This window comes from Odocoileus virginianus, chromosome 33 (genome assembly GCF_023699985.2).
Source record: "Odocoileus virginianus isolate 20LAN1187 ecotype Illinois chromosome 33, Ovbor_1.2, whole genome shotgun sequence".
In the NCBI taxonomy this organism is placed as follows: domain Eukaryota; kingdom Metazoa; phylum Chordata; class Mammalia; order Artiodactyla; family Cervidae; genus Odocoileus; species Odocoileus virginianus.
In genome coordinates, this window is record NC_069706.1 from 18,496,706 (window position 1) to 18,519,311 (window position 22,606).

Here is a 22,606-nt window from a genome sequence, read left to right on the forward strand (position 1 = left end):
GTACTCCAAGGCCAAACTTGCCTGTTACTCTAGGTAGCTCTTGACTTCCTACTTTTGCGTTTCAGTCCCCTATGATGAAAAGGATATCTTTTTTGGTGTTAGTTCTAGGAGTGCTTTAAGTCTTCATAGAACCATTCAACTTCAGCTTCTTCAGCTAAAGTGGTTGGGGCAGAGACTTGGATTACTGTGATACTGAATGGTTTACCTTAAGTTTGATTAGCTCCCATTTGCTCATTTTGTTTCTATTTATTTTCTCTTTGGAGACAGACTAAGAATATATTGCTATGATTTATGTCAGAAAAAAATTTATAACATTCTTTTCTTGGAGTTTTATGATGTCATATCATATTTATGTCTGAACCATTTCAAGTTTATTTTTGTATATGATGTGAAGGAGTGTTCTGCTTTTATTGATTTGCCTGTAGCTGTCCAGTATTCTCAACAACATTTGTTGATGAAACTCTCTTTTCTCCATTGTATAATCTTTCCCCTTTATCATAATTGACTCTATTCTGTTGCATTAATCTAAATGTCTGTTATTGTGTCAATACCATTCTGTTTTGATTACTGTAGCTTAATTATGTCTGAAGTCTAGAAGGGTTACACCTTCAGCTTTGTTCTTATTTTCTCGGGATTTCTTTGTCAATTTTGGATGTTTTGTGGTTCTATACAAATGTTAAGATTATTCTGGTTGTTAAAAGTATCATCAGCACTTTGATAGGGATTGCATTAATCTGTAGATTCCTTTGGGTAGTATGGCCATTTTAAGAATATTAATTCTTCAAATTAAAAAAACATGTAATAGTTTTCCATTTTTGGAATCTCCTTGAATTTCCTTTATCAATATTTTATAGTTTTCAGTGTATAGATCTTTCATATTTTTTATTAAGCTAGTTCCTAGATTTTGGGGTTAGACTTTTAAATGGATTGGCTTTTTCCTCTTCTTTCTGATATTTACTTATTAGCATAATGAAATCAAAGGATTTCTGTGTATTAATCTTGTATCCTGCTACCTTGCTGAATTATTTTATTACTTCTAATAGATTTTATGTGGAGACCCTATGTTTCTCTGTATAGTGTATCGTGTCATCTACCAATAGTTCCATTTTACTTCTCCCTTCCAATGGAGTTGTCTTTCATTTTCTTTTCCTGTCTGATTGCTGCAGCTACCACTTCTAATACCATGTTGAATAGAATGGTGAGAATGGGCATCCTTGTCTTTTTCCTGAATTTAGTGAAGAAGCTTTCTGCTTTTTACCATAGAGTATTATGTTGACAGTGGGTTTGTCATAAATGGCTTTTATTTTCCCTCTATACATGTTCCCTCTATATCCACTTTTGGTGAGGGTTCTTATCTTGAATGGATGCTGAATTTTATGAAAAGCTCTTTATGAGTCTACTGAGATGACCATGTATTTTTGTCTTTCCTTTTGTTAATGTGGTATATCACATTGGTTTGTGTGTGTTGAACCATCCTTGTGAACCTTGGAATTGTCCAATTGATTATTATGTTTGATTCTTTTTATGTACTGTTGCATTCAGTTTGCAATATTTTGTTGAGGATATTTGCATTTATATTCATCAAAGATATTGACTTGTACTTGTCAAATGTGTAGGTATAGTGTCTTTGTCTCCTTTGGGTAATAGAGTGACAGTGGCTTCATGGAAATAATTTTGCAATGTTCCTTCCTCTTCAATTTTTTGGAATAATTAAAGCAGGATAGGTGTAAGCTTTTTTAAAATATGTTTTGTGGAATTCTGCCTTGAAGGCATCTGATCCTGGACCATTCTTTTTAAATTACATATTCAGTTTAATTTCTAATAATTGGTCTGCTCAAATTTTCTGTTTCCTCTTGACTCAGTTTTGGCAGGCTGTATATTGCTACAAGGGCTTCCAAGGTGGCTCAGTGGTAAAGAATTCACCTGCCAATGCATGAGATGCAGGCTTGATCCCTAGATTGGGAAGGTCCCCTGGAGAAGGAGATGGCATCCCACTGGTATTCTTGTCTGGAAAATCCCATGGACAGAGGAACTTGGAGGGCTACAGTCCATGGGGTTGTAAAAGAGTCAGATATGACTTAGCAGCTATGCAACAAGACCAACATATTTCTATAAACTTGTCCCTTTGTTCTAGATCATCTAATTTGTTGCCAAATACCTGTTCATAATATTCTTTTTAAAATGTTTTTGTATTTCTATGGTATCAGTTTTTACTTCTCCTCTTTCATTTCTTGTTTTGTTTATTTCAGTCCTCTCTCTTTTCTTCTTGGTGAGACCTGCCAGAAGTTTATCAGTTTTATCTTTTCAAACAAACAATTCTTGGATTTATTGATTTTTTTCTACTTTTAATCTCTTTTCTATTTCCTTTCTCATCTTTATTATTTCCTCCCTTCCGCCAACTTTAGGTTTTGTTTGTTCTTCTTTTTCTAATTCCATTAGGTGGTGGATAATATTGTTTATTTGAAATGTTTCTTCTTGAGAAGGGCCTTAATCACTATAAAATTCCTCATTAGAGGTGCTTTTGCTACATCCCATAGATGTTGCAAGGTTGTATTTTCATTTTCTTGAGTTTTTATTTTTTCTGATATCTTCTTTGATTTTACCATCGACTCTCTTGGTTTTTTTAGTAGCATGTTTGATCTCCAGCTGTTTGTTCTACTCCTGTTTTACTTTCTGTGGTTGGTTTCTAGTTTCACACCACTGTGGTCATAAAAAATGCTTGAAATAATTTCTATCCTTTTAAATTTGTTGAAGCTTGTTTTGTGATGTTGTATGTGATTTATCCTAGATGATTCCTTTGCACTTGAAAAGAATTTGTATTCTGGTTTTTGTTATATTTTGTGGGGATTGTGTAGTGCCCTGTAGATATCAACTCCAATGGATCTATTTTGTCATTTAGGACCTCTGTTGCCTTATTAGTTTTCTGTCTAGATTATCTGTCCTTTGATATCAATGAAGTATTAAACTCTCCTACTATTATTGTCTCATTGTCCACCTCTCTTTATGTCTGTTGGTATTTATTATACTTATTTTAAATATTTAAGGTGCACCTATATGCATGTATGTTGGTAGGTGTACTATCTTCTTGTATTGCCTTCTTCATCATTATATAATGTTCTTTTTTGTCTTTCTTCATGTCCTTTGTGTTAATGTCTATTTTTTTGATATGTGTATTGCTATCCCTGCTTTCCTGTAATTTCCATTTGCTTGAAACATCTTTTTCTATCCCCTCACTTTCAGCAAGTGTGTTTTTGCCCTGAAGTGAATCTCTTCTAGGCAGTCTATTCTAAGTTCTTGGTTTTTATCCCACCTGTTACATGATATCATTTGATAAGAGGATTTAGTCTGTTGACTTTAAATTAATTATTGATAGGTATGTGCCTACAGCCATTTAAACCCTTCTTTTCCAGTTGTTTTTATAGTTTTTCTTTGTTCATATTGTCTTCTTTTTGCTTTTCTCTTTTTTGGCTTGATAATTTTCTTCTGTAATATGATTAAGTTCCTTTCTTTTTGGTTTTTGTGAATCTAATGCATATCATTGATTTGTGGTTACCATGAAAATCAAGTATGTTGATCTGCAATTGTATCTGCTTGCTTTAAAAAGATTGTCATTCAAAATAAAATGCATTCTAAAAGATACGTTTTTCTACTCCCCTCCTCCAGATTTTATCATTTATGTCCTGTTTTTTCATGTTTGTCTTTTTATTGTTAATTGTAGTTATAATTCATTTAAAATTTTTTGAGTTTTGTTGTATTTTTTAATCTATACTTTGGTTTATTTTAGTAATCTTCATTCTTTTTATTTGTTTGCCTTTCTTATTGTGATTGTTTTTTCCTGTAGATTCTTGTTTATCTTTATTTACAGAAGACTTTTCAATATTTCTTTTATTGTAGGTTTAGTATTGCTGAATTCTTTTAGTTTCTGACTGTCTGAGGAACTTTTTATCTTTTCTTCTATTCTAAATGATAATCTTTTTGGGTATCTTAAGTTGCAGGGTTTTCTCTTTCAGGCCTTTGACTATATCCCTTCTGGTCTGCAAAGTTTCTGTAGAAATATCAACCAATAGCTTCATGGAGCTTCCATTGTAGATGATTCTTAATTTTCTCTTGCTGCCTTTAGAATTTAGAATTTTCTCTTTATCTTTTGCTTTTGCCATTTTAAATATTATATGTCTCAATGTGAGTCTATTTGGGTTCATCTTTTTGCAACACTGTGCTTCCTGTACCTTTATGTCTGTTTCTTATTTAGGTTTGAGAAGATTTTAACCATAATGTCTTCAAGTACATTTTTAGTACCCATGTCTCTCTTTTCTTCTTCTGGAACCCCTATTATGCACAGGTTAGCATAATTTTTATTATTCCATAGATATTATATGTTGATTTAACATTTTTTATTAGTCTGTCTTCTGTTCTGATTGGGTGACTTCAATCATTGTCTCTCCTGAATCATGTATTCATTCTTCTATGTTATTTTGTGAATATTCATTGCTTCTAGATTGGTTTTTATCTAAGCAGTTGAGTTGTTTATTTTTGATTGGTTCAGCTTTGTATTTTCCAGTTCCTTTTTTATAGTGCATTTGTATCAATAGTTTTTCTTAATTTGGTTAGCATTTTTATTACTTCTTTTTGGTTTTAGTTGACTGGTGAACACTGTTTCATTATTTGTTCTTTCAGGGTATTTCTCATTTTCTTTTTAATTGGGAGCAGTTCCTCTGACTTTATCTTATTTGACTTTCTCTATCTCTATGAATCTATGAGAAAGTTACATACTGTGAACTTGAGGTATTCTTGCCAGAAAAATCCCATAGACATAGGGGTCAGGTGGGCTATGATCCATGGGGATACGACTGAAGCAACTGAGCATAGCACATACAGCACTCTTTGAACTTCAAGGCTTGTTCTTATATGGGAGTATACTTGGGCAAACTGTGTGTGTTTACTGGTTTTGGTATGGACACTGAGCCCAGTGTACTGGCCTTTATCTCCTTGATAGGGGGTGTGGTTGGTGTTGGGATATTTAAAGTCTGTGCAAGATGTAAAGTGGGGTTTCCTCTTTGCTCTGTGGCTATTGCTACCCTATCAGGGGCAGAGCCTGCTCCTCAGTTGTTGTATTCGAAGTCCTGAGGGTCAGGTTTGATATGGCTCCATTGCCCTTGAGTGTGAGCTCTGCCCTAAGTAGGGTGGTTGTTGAAGCATGTGAGGCCCATGAAATCACAGAGGCTCTCTGTGATGCCTATCCATTTCTCTGTTGTGTTCATCTCAGATCTAGTACAAGGCTGTGACTGGGTGTTGGGACATTGTGGCTGTCTGAATTGAGGTGGCCATGCTTTCAGCTGATCTGGACTGCCTCTGTGGCATACTTTTCTCAGGACCTCTCTGCCCATGTCTCATGCCAAGCTGAACTGGAGTGCCCTCACTGGGAGACAAACTACTATGTACTCCTAGGCAGTGACAATGTTCACTTCATTCACCCCCCCCCCCAGGCTTTCTGGGCTGTCTCTGCAGAGCTATATTAGCTCCTCTCCCAGGGCCTGTTTGCCTGAGATTTAGCACTTATCACCGCAAGCTCCTGTGGTACTGCTTTCTGTGCACATTGACAATAAATATCCCCTGTTGCCACATCTGCTGACGAAGGCCTCCACAGCTTGGCCTGTTTCACACCCCAAGCACCCTGGTCAGTTTCTGCAGAGCTAGGCTAGGTCTCTGCCCAGAACTTGAACAAGGCTGTGGTGTGGAGTGAGCAGGGTCAGTTGTTTCTCCCTTCAAACTGTCAAGTGCAATGAGGCAGCAGCCTCCAGTGCAAGGCTATTTCTGCCTTGATCGTCAGCAAGCCAACATGTATACACTCTTAGGGAGCTAGGCATCTCTAGCCCATTTATCTGTCTTATCTGGTAAGGGGACCCATTTCCTCCACAGGACTGATACGCCTAGACTCTTTACTCCTCAGGGAAAGGGTCTGGCTGTGTCAATTTTCTCCTTATAGATTGCTCCCAGGGGCAAATACCCTGACTTAATGCCTTTTTTCCATCCTACCTGGTTATGTGGAGATCTTTCTTGCAGCTTTAGTTGCAAGCCTTTGTTGACTACTTAGTTTTTATGAGAATTGTTTCACATGTATGTATATTTTTGATGTGTTTGTGGGGAAATGTGAGTGCCACATCCTCCTACCCTGCCATCTCGATATCCCAATTGAATTTTGTTGTTGATGTTCCGTTGCTCAGTTGTGTCTGACTCTGCAGCCCCACAGACTATAGCACACCAACCTCCTCTGTCCTGCACTATTTCCTGGAGTTTGCTCAAATTCATGTCCATTGACTTGGTGATGCTATCTAACCATCCCATCCTCTGCTTCCCCCTTCTTTTGCCTTCAATCTTTCCCACCATCAGGGTCTTTTCCAATGAGTTGGCACTTCACATCAAGGAGCCAAAATATTGGAGCTTCAAACATTTGAATTTACTACATTTTAAATCATAAAAAGGATAATGCTAATAATAATGCTTGACTGATTCACTGTAAATTTTTGTTTTCTTACTTCCTCAGACTTATGGGGGCTTGAGTCTGCTGTTATATCTATGTGATCAAATGTACAAACACCACAAAACTGTTCTCATAATCTTTCTCTATATAATTACTTTTAAGAGTTGCATTTACTATGTATTCCTTAAGATTTTGCTGTGTGGGAAAAAACCATGGAGATTTCTCAAAAAGTGAAAAATAAAACTACCATACATGAATCCAGCAATCTCATTTCTGGGTATTTATTAAAAAGAATTGAAATCAGGATCTCAGAGGAACACCTGTATTCCCATGATCCCTGCAGCATTATTCACAATAGGCAAGATATGAAAACAACCTAAGTGTCCACCTACAAATGAATAAAGAAAAAATAAATGTATATACAATGGAATATAATTCAACTTTAAAAACAGAAGTAAATCCTATCTTTTGTGACAGCATGAATGGATGGACCTAGAGGACATTATACTAAGTAATATAAAAGAGACACAGAACAACAAACACTGTATGATCTCACTTGTATCATGGAATCTAAAATGGTCAAACACACCGAGGAAACCAGATCTGAAAGAGACACATGCACCCCAATGTTCATCGCAGCACTGTTTATAATAGCCAGGACATGGAAGCAACCTAGATGCCCATCAGCAGACGAATGGATGAGGAAGCTGTGGTACATATACACCATGGAATATTACTCAGCCATTAAAAAGAATTCATTTGAATCAGTTCTAATGAGATGGATGAAACTGGAGCCCATTATACAGAGCAAAGTAAGCCAGAAAGATAAAGACCATTACAGTATACTAACACATATATATGGACTTTAGAAAGATGGTAACGATAACCCTATATGCAAAACAGAAAAAGAGACTCAGATGTATAGAACAGACTTGTGGACTCTGGGAGAAGGCGAGGGTGGGATGTTTCAAGAGAACAGCATTGAAACATGTATATTATCTAGGGTGAAACAGATCACCAGCCCAGGTTGGGTGCATGAGACAAGTGCTCGGGCCTGGTGGACTGGGAAGACCCAGAGGGATCTTAACAGCAGAGAGTAGAATTGTGGTTGCCAGAGCTGATGAATGGAGGAGGGGAAAAGAGGGAGTTGACATTCAGTTTATCCAAAATTTTGGTTTATGCAAGATAAATAAATTTTGAAGATCAACTATACAGCATAGTGCCTACGTATAACCATATTGCATACTTAATATTTACTAAGAGGATGGCTCTCAGATTATGCATCTTTACCACAAAAATAAAAAATAATAAAAGGGATGAGAGGAAATTATGGGAGCGATGGGTATGTCTATGGCTTTGGTGGTGATAGTTTCATATGTGTATATTCCAGGAATATTCCACATTCCTGATTTATCACCAGCCATGGAAAATATGATAAGCATTGCAGCGAAGAATAAGCTACATATTCCCCCAATGTGTAACAAAAATATTAATGTGAAAATCACCTTCCAAGTACTAGCTCCTTCTCCTTCTTCTCCTAGGTTTAAAGATCTACTTACTGAAATGACAGACAGACAGGAAGAGCTGGGTATTGCTAGTTTTGGTATCTCCATCACTACCATGGAAGAGGTTTTCATTAAGTAAGTAATGATACATGGGAGCAAGAGAGCAGAAAAAAAATTTTTCTTTAAAATCAGATTTCATTTTGAAAGCAAGACCCATCATGTGTGGAGCTAAAATAATTGAAGTAGTAATGGATTGTTAGCTATGATTATCTTCTATGAATCGTGAACATATCAGTTTACGTACCTTGCTCGCCTTATGCGCTAAGGCTGCTGTGACTCACGGAACTAGAGTGAGAATATCAGTTCAGAGAGTTAGGAGGCAGGATACTCAATGCAAAAAATGAGACTATGAAACTGCACAAAAAACTAAATCCAGGTGCTGAATACCCAGAGCAGAGGAATATTTCATAAGAAGATTATTTGAAACTTTGGGATTACAATTGAATGTCTGTGTATTTTGTGGGTAGAATTGTTAGTACTGGCCTAGAACAAAGAGAGAAGACAGAAGAAGCAAGAACTGCAGTCTCATAGCTTCCCGAATGAAAACCACAATCACAGAAAACTAACAAAAATGACCACATGGATTTTTGATCATAGGGGACTGAAATGTAAAAACAGGAATTCAAGAAGAACCTGGAGTAACAAGCAAGTTTGGCCTTGGAGTACAAAATGAAGTAGGGCAAAGGCTAACAGAATTTTGCCAAAAGAACAAACTGGTCACAGCAAACACTCTCTTCCAACAACACAAGAGATGACTCCACACATGGATATCACCAGGTGGCTAATATTGAAATCAGATGGATTATCTACTTTGCAGCAGAAGATGGAGAAATTATATACAGTCAGCAAAACTAAGACTGGGAGCTGACTCTGGCTCATATCATTATTGCAAAATTCAAGCTTAAATTGAAGAAAGTATAGAAAAACAAAGACTGTTCAGGTATGACTTAAATCAAATCACTTATGATTACAGTGAAGGTGACAAATAGATTCAAGGGATTAGATCTAGTAGGCAGAGTACCTGAAGAACAATGGACGGAGGTTTGTGACACTGTACAGCAGGAGATGACCAAAACCATCCCAAAGAAAAAGAAATGCAAGAAAGCAAAGTGGTTTTCTGAGGAGGGCTTATCAATAGCTGAGAAAAGAATAGAAATGAAAGACAAAGGATATAGGGAAAGACACCTAATTGAATGCAGTATTCCAAAGAATTGCAAGGAGAGATAAGAGAGCCTTCTTAAGTGAACGTTGCAAAGATAGAGAGGAAAACAATGGAATGGAAAAGACTAGAGTTCTCTTCAGAAAATTAGAGATACCAAGGGAAAAATTTCATGCAAAAATGGTCACAATAAAAGACAGAAACTAACAGAAGCAGAACAGATTAAGAAGAGGTGGCAAGAATACACAGTAAATATACAAATAAGGTCTTAATGACTTGAATAACCATTTTGGTGTGGTCACTCACCTAGAGTCAGACATCCTGGAGTGTGAAGTAAAGTCGATTTTAGGAAGCATTAGCTTGAACAAAGCTAGTGGAACTGATGGAAAATCCTAAAAGATGGTGCTGTTATAGTGCTGCACTCAATATGCCAGCAAATCTGGAAAACTCATCAGTAGCCACAGGACTGGAAAAGGTCAGTTTTCATTCCAATCCCAAAGAAAGGCAAGGCCAAAGAATTTTCAAACTACAGCACAATTACACTCATCTCACATACTAGCAAAGTAATGCTCAAAATCCTCCAAGCCAGACTTCAACAGTATGTGAACCATGAACTTCCAGATGTTCAAGCTGGATTTACAAAAGACAGAGGAAACAGAGATCAAATTGCCAACATCCATTGGATCATAGAAAAAGCAAGAGAGTTCCAGAGAAACATCTACTTCTGCTTTATTGACTATGCCAAAACCTTTGACTGTGTGGATCACAACAAACTATGGAAAATTCTTAAAGAGATGGGAATACTAGACCACCTTACCTGTCTCCTGAAAAATCTGTATGCAGCTCAAGAAGCAACAGTTAGAACAAGACATGAAAAAACAGGCTGGTTCCAAATTGGGAAAGGAGTACATCAAGGCTGTATATTGTCACTCTGCTTATATAACTTAAATGCAGAATACATGATGCAAAATGCTGGGCTGGATGAAGCACAAGCTGGAATCAAGATTGCTGGGAGAAATATCAATAACCACCCTCATGGCAGAAAGTGAAGAACTAAAGAGCCTCTTTAGTTTAATTTTTCTGAAATAAGCTTAGAAACATTATGAAAATAAAACTGTTGTATATTATCAATATCAGTTTTTACAGATTTAAAAACTTCTAGCCAGTGATTTTTTTTTTTAATTTTGACTCAATTTTTGAAAATTTTATGATGAACTATGTATTTAGAAACCACCATTCTGGTTAAAATAATTTTCTTTTTCTGTGTGTGTAGGGTCAGTCAATTGCATAATCCGACTTTGCAGGCCCTACCAAATGAAGATGAAAATGAAGACACAAATCAGAATATGAATGTCCCTAGAAATTTTGAGAGAACATATTCTTCCTCCAACTTGAGTAAACGCTCTAATATTACATTTAATACTGGGGTGAGCAACTTCACTAAGAATATAATATTTGTATATATTTGTATGGGATAAAAGTTATAATATTTCATTTTAATATTGAATTAAAAGTAAAGTTTGAGTTCTTAGCCAAAGAAATCCAGGTAAGGAGTAGTATGTAAAACAATTCACTTAGTTTTTAAATTCAAAAGCAAAATATGATAGTAGAAATTAGATTTTTACTCTTCCCATTATTATTCCTCAGAGTCACTTATCACAGTTTTGAATTGTTAGTCCATTCAGAGTTGAGAAAGTTTCCTATAAAAGTTAACACTATTCATGTACATAAAACTATTTAAATGTATGGATTGAAATGAATTGATATTTCCTAGTGAACTATTTACTCCCAATTCAGTGTCTTTCTTCATTACCATGGGAAATTCCACTGGACTGACAAGCATTTCTTTCCTTGTTCTCTGAACTAAATACTCCTTACAGTCTTCCCCCAAAACATGAGGGATTCTGATGTGGAAGATATGTTTCTCAGAGTTGCCCATAAGCATACTTTCACTGAGGGGGCTGATGAGTCAGCTGTGAAGCAGAGTTGATATTGTACAACTAACGTGTGGAATTTTGAACCAGAGAGAAGTGGAATTCCTGCTCTATTCACTAGTTATTTGACTTTAAACAAATTATTTAACATATCTGTGCTTTAATTTAATTCTCTGTGAGACATTTTAATGAGTTAACACCAAGTAAAATATGACCTTTGGAATGTTTGCCATGAATTGGATACTTTAAAATGTAATTTTCCTCTTCTCCTTGCTTGCACATTTCTGCTATATCACTCTTCCTTATTTCCCCCTTCTTATAAAGATGCAGACAATGAAAGATTTGCAGAATAGTCTAGAAAAATTGATTCTTGTATTAATATATGCTATCATCCTAGAAATATATCTAAATATATCTAAAAGTCAGAAAACAATGTGAGAAAGAATTCTTCTAAACTTTACCTTATTTCCAATCAGTGACAACATCTAAATGCTAATTGTTTCATTCAGAAAATACTGATTGATGGGACTTCCCTGGTGGTCAGAGGCTAAGAATTTAGAAATATTATGATTTAATATTGGCTAAGAAAGATAGATGTGATGTTCCCCTGGTCAGAGACACTATGAATGGGTTAGTGATCCTTTTGAGGTTTTCAGTGTAATTAGATGGAAGCCTTAATCCCTGCATTCAACACATTATATAAATAAGAAGTCTTGTTTGTCACCTAGTCTGTGAACTATGGTTATGTTCTGTTCAAGGGTATATTTATAAAATTGTTTCCATCCTCTATCATAAGATTAAAATATTAATGAATTTCATTAAATGTTATGACCATTGTGATGCTATAATGCCACCTTCTGTCTTGTCAGTGGACTCTTTACAGTCAGCAGTTCTTTGCCATGTTCATAAAAAGAGCAATGTTCTCGTGGCGCAACTGGAATTTGATCTTGCTGCAGATACTAGCATTCGTGGGTATTTTTTATTTTTTGATGAGCGATGTGGAGATTTCAATAAGTGAAGAAAAACTTGACAGAGAAATGGATTTGGAACAATATGGTCAAACAATTGTGCCCTTCTCAATTTCTGGAAATTCTGAGTTTACCATGAATTTCACAAAAAATCTTGAGATCTTTCTAAAGGCTAAGAAACAGAAACTTCATAAAGTAAACGGTAAGCCTCTTTTAAAAAAAAAAAAATGACTGCTAGTAGATAAAGACCTGATTGTGTTCTTCCAAAAAAGGTCTTAACTGAAATATTTAGTTACTTGCTATTTTTTTTCTTGATAGTCTCATAAAGATAACTAAACCAGATGCAAGAACAATCAGCTGAAATTACTGGCTACAAAAGTTAATTATTAATGGAGGTGCTGGAGTATGGGTCATCTACCAGCCATTTCCTACACCTTCTAAGTGAAAGTGAGTGAGAGTCACTCAGTCGTGTCCAACTCTCTGTGACCCTATGGACTGTACAGTCCATGGAATTCTCTAGGCCAGAATACTGTAGTGGATAACCTTTCCCTTCTCCAGGGGATCTTCCCAACCCAGGGATCAAACCCAGGTCTCCTGCATTGCAGGCAGATTCTTTACCAACTGAGCTATCAAGGAAGCCCTCACCTTCTAAGGAATGGACTCAAGTACCAGAATATTTTCTTTTGTGAAATGTAGCACAGAATTTCACAGAAAGCCAGTCTTACAGTGTGGTATGATGGTCCTAAATCCTGAAAGACTCCTCATAACATATGTATCTAGATTGGCCATATCTAAAAATGGGTAAACAGGTATGGCTGGAAGCTTTATGGGCAGGCTACTCAGAACTTATTTACTTGTAAAGTAGTAGTGGTAACTGATTATATGTACTGAACACGTACTTTTGGCAAGAACTTTTCTAAGTATTTGCATTGTCTATACCTATAACAATAACATTTGCTAAAGTTTGGGACACTAAGGTTTGGAGATGTTAATTCATGCACCCCAATTGCATGCACCTAGTATGTATTAGAGGAGGGATTAGATTTTAAGAGATTGCAGTATTAACTCACACTATGCTAGATCATCCCAGTAAGAGGCAAGTCTGTCCTTTTACAAAATTGACCATTTCCTTCCAGGTACTTCATTTGTATTTCCTTCAGCTGCTATCTGGTTAACAGTGTTACTTCATGTTAACATATAACCTATGCAGTTTAGCAAGTTTATCTTTTAGGTTCTATTGTGAGAGGTGAAAGTGCATTCAGAGATGTTGGTGAATTCTACCATTATCTTGATTGTATGTTGATAAACATCATAGGTTGGGTGGCATAAAACCTATAAGTAAATCATACATTTTTTTCTCCTCCATTACTGGATGACTAAATGAACACTTATTAATAAAAAATGACACAGTTGTTTAGAAGAGAAGAGGGAAGAGAGACAGAAAATAAATTTACCTGATTCAAAATGCCGTTCTTTTTCACTACATTATATTGTTGATACAAAAATTAAAAGACTATATTTCAGAGATATGTTAATAATAAGACAATCAAATTAAATCTTCCTTCTTGTTAGTTCTTTTAGCATCTTGCTGTGCTGTGGTTAGTTGCTCAGTCATGTCCGACTCTTTGTGACCCCAGGGACTGTAGCCCACCATGCTCCTCTGTCCATGGGGATTCTCCAAGCAAGAATACTGAAATGGGTTGCCATGCCCTTCTCCAGGGGATCTTCCCAACCCAGGGATTGAACCCAGGTCTCCCATACTGCAGGCAGATTCTTTACTGCCTGAGTCACTGGAGAAGCCCTAGCATCCTGCTGTTGTCTTAATTAAAAATTATTCGAGCAGCTCTTTGAGAAAATTAGTAGGCTAAGAAGCCTCAAATTGTTCTATAGAAATAGCCAGTTAAACACACACACACACACACACACACACACACACACACACAGATTAGCTAAAATAGCTTCATATAGAAACTGGTGAAGGGTCTGCAACAATCAAGTGAATGCCCAGTCAAAAAAGCCACATGCAAACTGTAAGGGTATCTGTGGTGTTTTTGCTTATCTTTACACCATCACCCTCTCTGGGACAGTACACTGAGTTGGTAGAAAGCTATGCATATACTGGTTGCTCCTTTGGGATGAAAAGAGTAGAATTTTTTCAATATTCAGGCCAATTTGAGAACTGTGCAAAGAACTGAATTTGTTTTACTTAACTCAGAGCTCAAGTGAGAACATTGCCATAGTTTGGATATTATATTAAAGTTGCTGAAAGTATTGACAGATGCCAAGGTATGAAAACTACAAGGGGGACTGCAGACATGCAGGCACCAGGGACAAGATATTATGGGTATCACAATACAGTAGAACATCTAAGGTCCCAAAAGGGAACAAAGGTAAAATTCATAGGGATATTAATATATTTAAAAGCAGCCATAAATAATGAAGAGATGAAGGAAAAACATATACATAGGTCCAGGGTATATATATGCCCAGAAATGTTCTGAGAAAAATTGAACCTTTATGCCAGACAGATTAGTAAATTCTCTCTATGCTGAGATATAATCTGCAAAGACTAGGATAGCAACTTTTTTCAAATCCCAAATGTTTAAAAAAAAAAAAAATCACATGCTATACAAGTAAACAGGGACACGCTCCATTCAACCAACTCTAAAGAAACACAAGCTTTGGATTTATGGGACAAACTTTAACTCTTAAATATGTTCACTAAGTTAAAGGAAACATGAGCAAAATACTGAAGTAAGTCAAGAAAACCATATATGGTAAGAATATCAGCAAAGATAGAAAATTTTAAAAGAATCAAACAAAAATTCTGAAGCTAAAAAATACAAAACTGAATTGAAAACTGCACCATAGGAATTCATCAGCAGACTTAAGCAGGAAGAAGAAAAGTCAGCAAATGTGAAGACATACTATTTGAAGCTATTGAGTTTGAGGAGCAGAAAAAAGGGGGGGGGGAGGGAGAAAACTGAACAGAATCTAATGGAATTATGATACAATATAAAACAGACCAAGCTACACATTCTGGAAATCCTAGAAGGCAACGAAGAAAGGGACATAGAACTTACTTGAAAAAGCAAAGCTGAAAATTTTCCAAATTTGAGGAAAGACTTGGATATGCTAATACAAGAAGCTCAATAGACTCCATGTAGGACAACCAGAGAGAGATCCACAGTGAGACACATTATAATCAAACTGTTGATAGACAAAGAATCTTGAAAGCAACAAGAGAGAAACAACCATATATAAGAGATCCTTAATGAGATTATCAGAAATTTTCTGCTGAAACCTTGCGGGTCAGAAGGCAGTGGGATAATATATTTAATGAAAGCTTAAAAAATGGTCAACCAAGAAGTCTATATTTAGCAAAATTACACTTCAAAAATTGAGATATTCAGAGATAAAAACTGAGGGAGTTCATTATGAAATCTACCCTAAAAGAAAATTTAAAGATTCTTCTTCAAAGTGATATGAAAGGACAGTGGACAGTAACTCAAAGCCATATGAAAATAAAAATTCTAGAGTAAAGCTAAATACATGGATAAAAGTAAAAACCAATATTATTACAATTTTGGTTTATAATCCTACTTTTTAATAGGATTTGAAAGACAAAAGAATAAAAAGTAACTGTAAATTGCTAAAATCTGGTGTTAAAAGTAAAGCTCAATGCTGCAAAAAATAATATTGCATAGAAACCTGGAATGTTAGGTCCATGAATCAAGTTAGACTGGATGTTGTCAAGCAGGAGATGGCAAAAGTGAACATCCACATCTTAGGAATCAGTCAACTAAAATGGACGTGAATGGGTAAATTTAATTCAGTTGACTGTTATATCTACTATTGTGGGCAAGAATCCCTAAGAAATGGAGGAGCCCTCATAACCAACAAAAGTGTCCAAAATGCAGTACTTTGGTACAGTCTCAAAGACATCAGAATGAGCTTGGTTTCGTCTCCAAGACAAACCATTCAATATCACAGTAATCCAAATATACGCCCCAACAACTAGTGTCGAAGAAGCTAAAGTCGAATGATGCTATGAAGAACTAAAAGACCTTCTAGAATTAACACGAAAAAGGATTCCTTTTCATCATAGGGGATTGGGATGCAAAACGAACAAGTTAAGAGATAACTGGACTAACAGGTAAGTTTGGCCTTGGAATACAAAATGAGGTAGAGCAAAGTCTGACAGAGTTTTGTGAAGAGAATTGCACTGGTCATAGCAAGCACTCTCTTTCAACAAAACAAGAGACAACTCTACATATGGACATCACCAGATGGTCAATACTGGAATTAGATTGATTATATTCTTTGCCCTGAAGATGGAGAAGCTCTATGCAGTCAGCAAAAACAAGACCTGGAGCTGACTGTGGCTCAGATCATCAGCTACTTATTGAAAAATTCAGACTTAAGTTGAAGAAAGTAGGGAAAACCACTAGTCCATTCACGTATGACCTAAATCAGATCCCTATGGTTATATAGTGAAGGTGATGAATACATTCAACAAATTAGAAATGGTAGACAGAGTACCTTAAGAACTATGGGTGAAGGTTCGCAACACTATACAGGAGCTGGTGACACCACCAAGGTAAAGAAATTCAGCAAGGCACAATGGTTGTCTGAGGAGGCCTCAGACAATAGCTGAGAAAAGAAGAGAAGTGAAGCAAAGGAGAAAAGGAAAGATATGCCCGACTGAATGCAGAGTTCCAGAGGATAGCAAGAAGAGATAAGAAAGCCTTCTTAAGTGAGCAATGCGAAGAAATAGAGGAAAACAATAGGGTGGGAAGGACTAGAGATCTCTTTAAATAAATTGGAGATATCAGTGGAGCATTTCATGCAAAGATGAACACAATAAAAGACAGAAATGGCAAGGACCTAAGAGAAGCAGAAGAAATTAAGAAGTGAGAAGAATACACAGAAACTATATATATATATATATATATATATATATATATAGAGAGAGAGAGAGAGAGAGAGAGAGAGGTCTTAATAAACTGGATGACCATAATGGCTCACTAACCTAGAGCCAGACATCCTGGAGTGTGAAGTCAAGTGGACCTTAGGAAGCATCACTATGAACAAAGTTAGTGGAGGTGATGGAATTTTAGCTGAGCTATTTAAAATCCTAAAAGATGATGGTGTTAAAGTGTTGCACTCAATATGTCAGAAAATTTGGAAAACTCAGCAATGGCCAAAGGACTGGAAAAGGTCAGTTTTCATTCCAATCCTGAAGGCAATGCCAAAGAATATTCAAACTACAATACAATTGTGCTCATTTCACACACTATAAGCTAATGCTCAAAATCCTTCAAGCTGGGCTTCAACAGTACGTGAACCAAGAAATTCCAGATGTACAAGCTGGATTTAGAAAAGGCAAAGGAATCAAAGATCAAATTGCCAACATCCATTGGGTCATAGGAAAAGCAACGTAATTCCAAAAAACATCTACTTCTGCTTCATTGACTACACTAAGCCTTTTATTATGTGGATCACAATAAAATGTGAAAAATTCTTAAAAAGATAGGAATACCATACCACTTACCTGTCTCTTGAGAAACCTGTATGCAGGAAAGAAGCAACAGTTAGAACCAGACATGAAACAATACAGTGATTCAAATTTAGAAAAAAGTATACATCAAAGCTGTATATTATCACCCTGCTTATTTAACTTACATGCAGAGTACATTGTGCAAAATGCTAAACTTGATTCCACAAGCTGGAATCAAGAATACTGGGAGAAATATCAACAACCTTAGACATGCATATGATACCACTCTAATTGCAGAAAGCTAAGAGGAACTAATAAGGGTGAAAGAGGAGAGTGAAAAAACTGGTTTAAAATTAAGCATTCAACTAAGATTGTGGCATCCTGTCCCATCACATTATGGCAAATAGAGGGAGAAAAAGTGGAAGCAGTAGCAGGTTTTAATTTCTTGGGCAAGGACACATATATGTTGTAAGTGAGAGGATAAGAAAAGATACTCCATGCAAATAGTAAGCAAAAGAGAGCAGAATGAACTATACCAATATCAGGCAAAATAGACTAAACCAAAAAGTGTTATAAGACTAAAACACAAAGAGGATGTAATCTAAAAGAGTATCTATAGCAATTATAAACATAGCACCAAATATCCTAAATATGTGAGGCAAACACTGACACAATGGAGAAATAAACACTATACAATAATAATCAGAAACTTCAGTATCATATTTTTAAACAGTAAATAGAACAGAAGACAGAAGATCCACAAGGACAGAGAGACCATGAACAATGCCATAAATCAACTAGACTTAACATACATAAAAGGACACTTCCCTCAACAAACAGCAGAATACGCATTTTTCTTGCATGCACAAGAAAGATTCTTTAGGATAGACCATATGCTAGGCCACAGAGTAAATCTTAATAAACTTAAAAAATGGAAATCCTACAAAGTGTACTTTCTGATCATAACTGAATGAAACTAGGTAAGAATAGTGGGAAGAAAACTGGAAAATAACAAATGTGGAAATGCAAAAAACAACTATCATTAGGTCAAATAAGAAATAGCAAGAGAAATTAGAAAATATTAATACTTTGAGACAAATGAAAATGAAAATATATCATATTAAGGAATGTGGCAAAAGCAGTGCATGATGCTTATATTAAAAGAAGAAAACTGACAACCTAGAAGGGTGGGCTGGAGCTGGTGGTAGGAGGGAGGCTCGCGATGGAGGGGACATATGTATACTTTTTGCATTGTACCTTGTACATGCTGCATTGTACAGCAGAAACCAACAGAACGTTGTCAAGCAATTATCTTTGAATTAAAAGTAAATTAAAAAAAAAAAAAAAACACTACCAAAGCAACCACCTAACTTTACAACTGAAGAAACTAGAAAAAGAAGAATAATTAAACCCAAGGCTAACAAGAAGAAGGAATAATAAAAACTAGGGCAGATATCAACAAAATAAAGAATAGAAACACAATAGAGAAAATGAACAAAATTGAGTTGTTTCTTTGAAAAGATCAATATATTTGAGAAAAATTTACAAAGTGACAAGGAGGAAAGAGAAGACTCAAATTACTAAACCAGAAATGAAAGAGGGAATACTATTGCTGATTTTATATAGAAGAACCTAGATGAAATTGACAAAGTCCAAGAAATGCACAAAACTGAACCATGAAGAAATATAAAATCAAATAAGTCCTATAAAAAGTAAGGCAATTGAATCAGTAATTTTAAAAAAAACTCCCAGCAAAGAGCAGTCAGGGCCAGATGACTTCACAGGTGATTTTTTCCAAATATTTAGAAAAGAATTAATACCAAGTTTTCTCAACCTCTTCTAAAATATTGTAAAAGACAACACTTTCAAATGCATTCAGTAAGGCCAGCATTACCCTGACACTAAAGCCAGACAAAGACATTATAAGAAAACTGCAGACCAATATCCCTAGTAAATGTCAATGCAAAACTCAGTATCAAAATACTATCACACAAGGCATAAGCACCTTAAAAGAATTATTCACAATGACCAAGTGGGATTTATTCCTAGAATGGAAGGATGGTTGAACACATGAAAATCAGTCCATGTAATATGTTGCATTAACAGAATGAAAGAAAAAAAAAACCTGCATGATTATTTCAATTGGTGAGAAAGTATAATTCACAGAATGATAATTATTTTATGATAGAAAATGTTCAATGAATCAGAAGGAAACTAGCTTAACATAATAAATACATTTGTATCAAAAGCCCACATTAAAATCATGGTCAATATTGAAGCACTGAGAGATTTTCATTTAAGAGCAGAACAAAATGAAGATATTTGCTTTTACATTTCTGTTCAACATTATACTAGGAGTCCTAGCTATAGAATTTAAGCAGGAAGGAGACAAAAAGACATCAAAATTGGAAAAGTGATAAGTTCAAATTACCTCTTTTCTCAACATGATCTTATATACAAAATATTCTAAATTCCCACAAAAAAAACCCATGAGTTTATCAATTCAGAAAAGTTGCAAAATACAAAATCAACACACAAGAATTAGTTGCATTTCTATACATAACAGTGAACAAGCCAAGAACAAAATTAAGGAAAACATTTCACTTATAATAGCATCAGAAGAATAAAACACTATAAGCAAGGCAAAAAGACAACCCTCAGAATGGGAGAAAATAATAGCAAATGAAACAACTGACAAAGGATTAATTTCCAAAATATACAAACAGCTCATACAACTCAATGCCAGAAAAACAAACAACCCAGTCAAAAAGTGGGGAAAAGACTTAAACAGACATTTCTCCAAAGAGGACACAGATGACTAACAAACACATGAAAAGATGCTCAACATCACTCATTATTAGAGAAATGCAAATCAAAACTAAAATGAGATATCACCTCACAATGGTCATAATGGCCATCAGCAAAAAGTCTGCAAACAATAAATACTGGGGAGGGTATTGAGAAAAGGGAACCTTTTTGCACTGTTGGTAGGAATGCTAATTGATACAGCCACTATGGAAGATGGTATGGAGATTCCTTAAAAAACTAGGAATAAAAATACCATATGACCCAGCAATCCCACTCCTAAGCACATACCCTGAGGAAACCAAAATTGAAAAAGACACATGTATCCCATTGTTCACTGCAGCATTATTTACATTAGCTAGAACATGGAAGCAAGCTAGATGTCCATCGACAGATGAATGGATAAAGAAGTTGTGGCACATATACACAATGGAATATTACTCGGCCATAAAAAGGAACACATTTGAATTATTTCTAATGAGGTGGATGAACCTAGAGCCTATTACACAGAGTGAAGTGTGTCAGAAAGAGAAAGATAAATATCGTATACTAACACATATATGCAGAATCTATAAAGAAGATATCAAAGAATTTATTTGCAGGCCAGCAATGGAGAAACAGACATAGAGAACAGACTTACAGACATGGGGAGAGGGTGAGATGTATGGAGAGAGTAACATGGAAACTTACATTATCATATGTAAAATAGAGAGCCAACGGGAATTTGCTTATGTCTCAGGAAATTCACAGGGGCTCTGTATCAACCTAGAAGGGTAGGATGGGGAGAAAGATGGGAGGGAAGGAATATATGTATACCTATGGTTATTCATGTTGTGTTTTGACAGAAAACAACAAAACTCTGTAAAGCAATTATCCTTCAGTTTAAAAAATAAATAAATAAAATACATTTTCTTACCAAAAAAGGAATAAAATACTTAAGAATAAACTTAACCCAGGAGATGAAAGACATGTATAATGACAAACCTTGCTGAAAGAAATTAAAGAAGATACAAATAAATGAAAAGATACTCTATATTCATAGATCAGCAGATTTAATATTGCTAAGGTGTCAATACTCCCCCAAAAACATTCAGATTCAGTGCTGGCCCTATCAAAATCCAAATTCTTTGGAGAAAGAAGGAGAATAGAAAAATCAATCCTAAAATTCTTATTGAATCTCAAGAGACCTGAACAGAAAGTTTATTTTTCCCATAGTTATTGAGATATAACTGACAAATGACATTTGTATGTTCAAAGTACACAATATGATGATTTGATATACATACATATTGCAAAATTACTGCTGCAAAAGGTTTGTTAACAAATCCATAACCTCATCGAGTTACAATTTTTCATTGCATGGTTATAGCTTTAAAGGTTGACTCTCATAGTAGTATACAGATTCATACAGTATACAGATTCCAGAACTTCTAACAGGAAATATGTGCCCTGTGACATACATCTCCCCATTTCTCCCACCTTCCAGCCCAGGACCAGGAAACTACCGTTTCTCTCTATAAATAGATAGACATAAATCTTTATTCATTAATCTGTTGATACACAATTAGTTTGTTTCCGTGTCTTGCATATTGTTAATAATGCTGTGGTGAACTTGGGGAGGGGTGCAGATATTTCTTCAAGACAGTGATTTTATTTCCTTTGGATATATACTCAGAAGTGTATATATCTACATAGCAATATATCTACCATAGTAATAATCATATGATAATAACTTTTTTAGGAACTTCCATAGTGTTTTACATAGTGGCTATACCACTTTATACTGCTACCAATGGTATACAAGTGTTCTCTTTTTTTCACATTCTTGTCAGGACTTGTCTCTTGTCTTTTATATGATAGCCATTCTAACAGATGTTAGGTGATAGTTTACGGTGGTTTTGATTTATATCTCCCTGATGACTAGTGATGTTGAGCACAGTTTCATATACCTGTTGGCTGTGTATGCCTTCTTTCGAAAACTATCTGTTTCAGTACTTTGTGTATTTTTAAACTGAATTAGTATTATTTTTCTATTGTGTTGTATGAATTCCTTTATATTTGGTATTTTAGCTTTCCATCAGATACATAGTTTGTGAAAATTTTTCTCCCATTCCTTAGATTGCTTTTTGTTTTGTTGATTGTTTTCTTTGCTGTGTAGGAGTTTTTTTAGTTTGATGTATTCTCACTTGTTTATTTT

General features: G+C 35.4%; 1 protein-coding gene across 2 annotated transcripts in view; it reads left to right on the forward strand.

Annotated features, from left to right (window-relative positions):
- Positions 1–22,606, forward strand: part of LOC110151697 (phospholipid-transporting ATPase ABCA3-like) — a 285,960-nt gene that overhangs the window by 148,559 nt on the left and 114,795 nt on the right. For both annotated transcript variants that reach the window (XM_070460996.1, XM_070460997.1), the window contains 3 exons: positions 8,020–8,118; positions 10,476–10,629; positions 12,006–12,306. In XM_070460996.1, the coding sequence (XP_070317097.1) occupies positions 8,020–8,118; positions 10,476–10,629; positions 12,006–12,306 (554 nt within the window). The remainder of the gene's footprint in view (positions 1–8,019; positions 8,119–10,475; positions 10,630–12,005; positions 12,307–22,606) is intronic.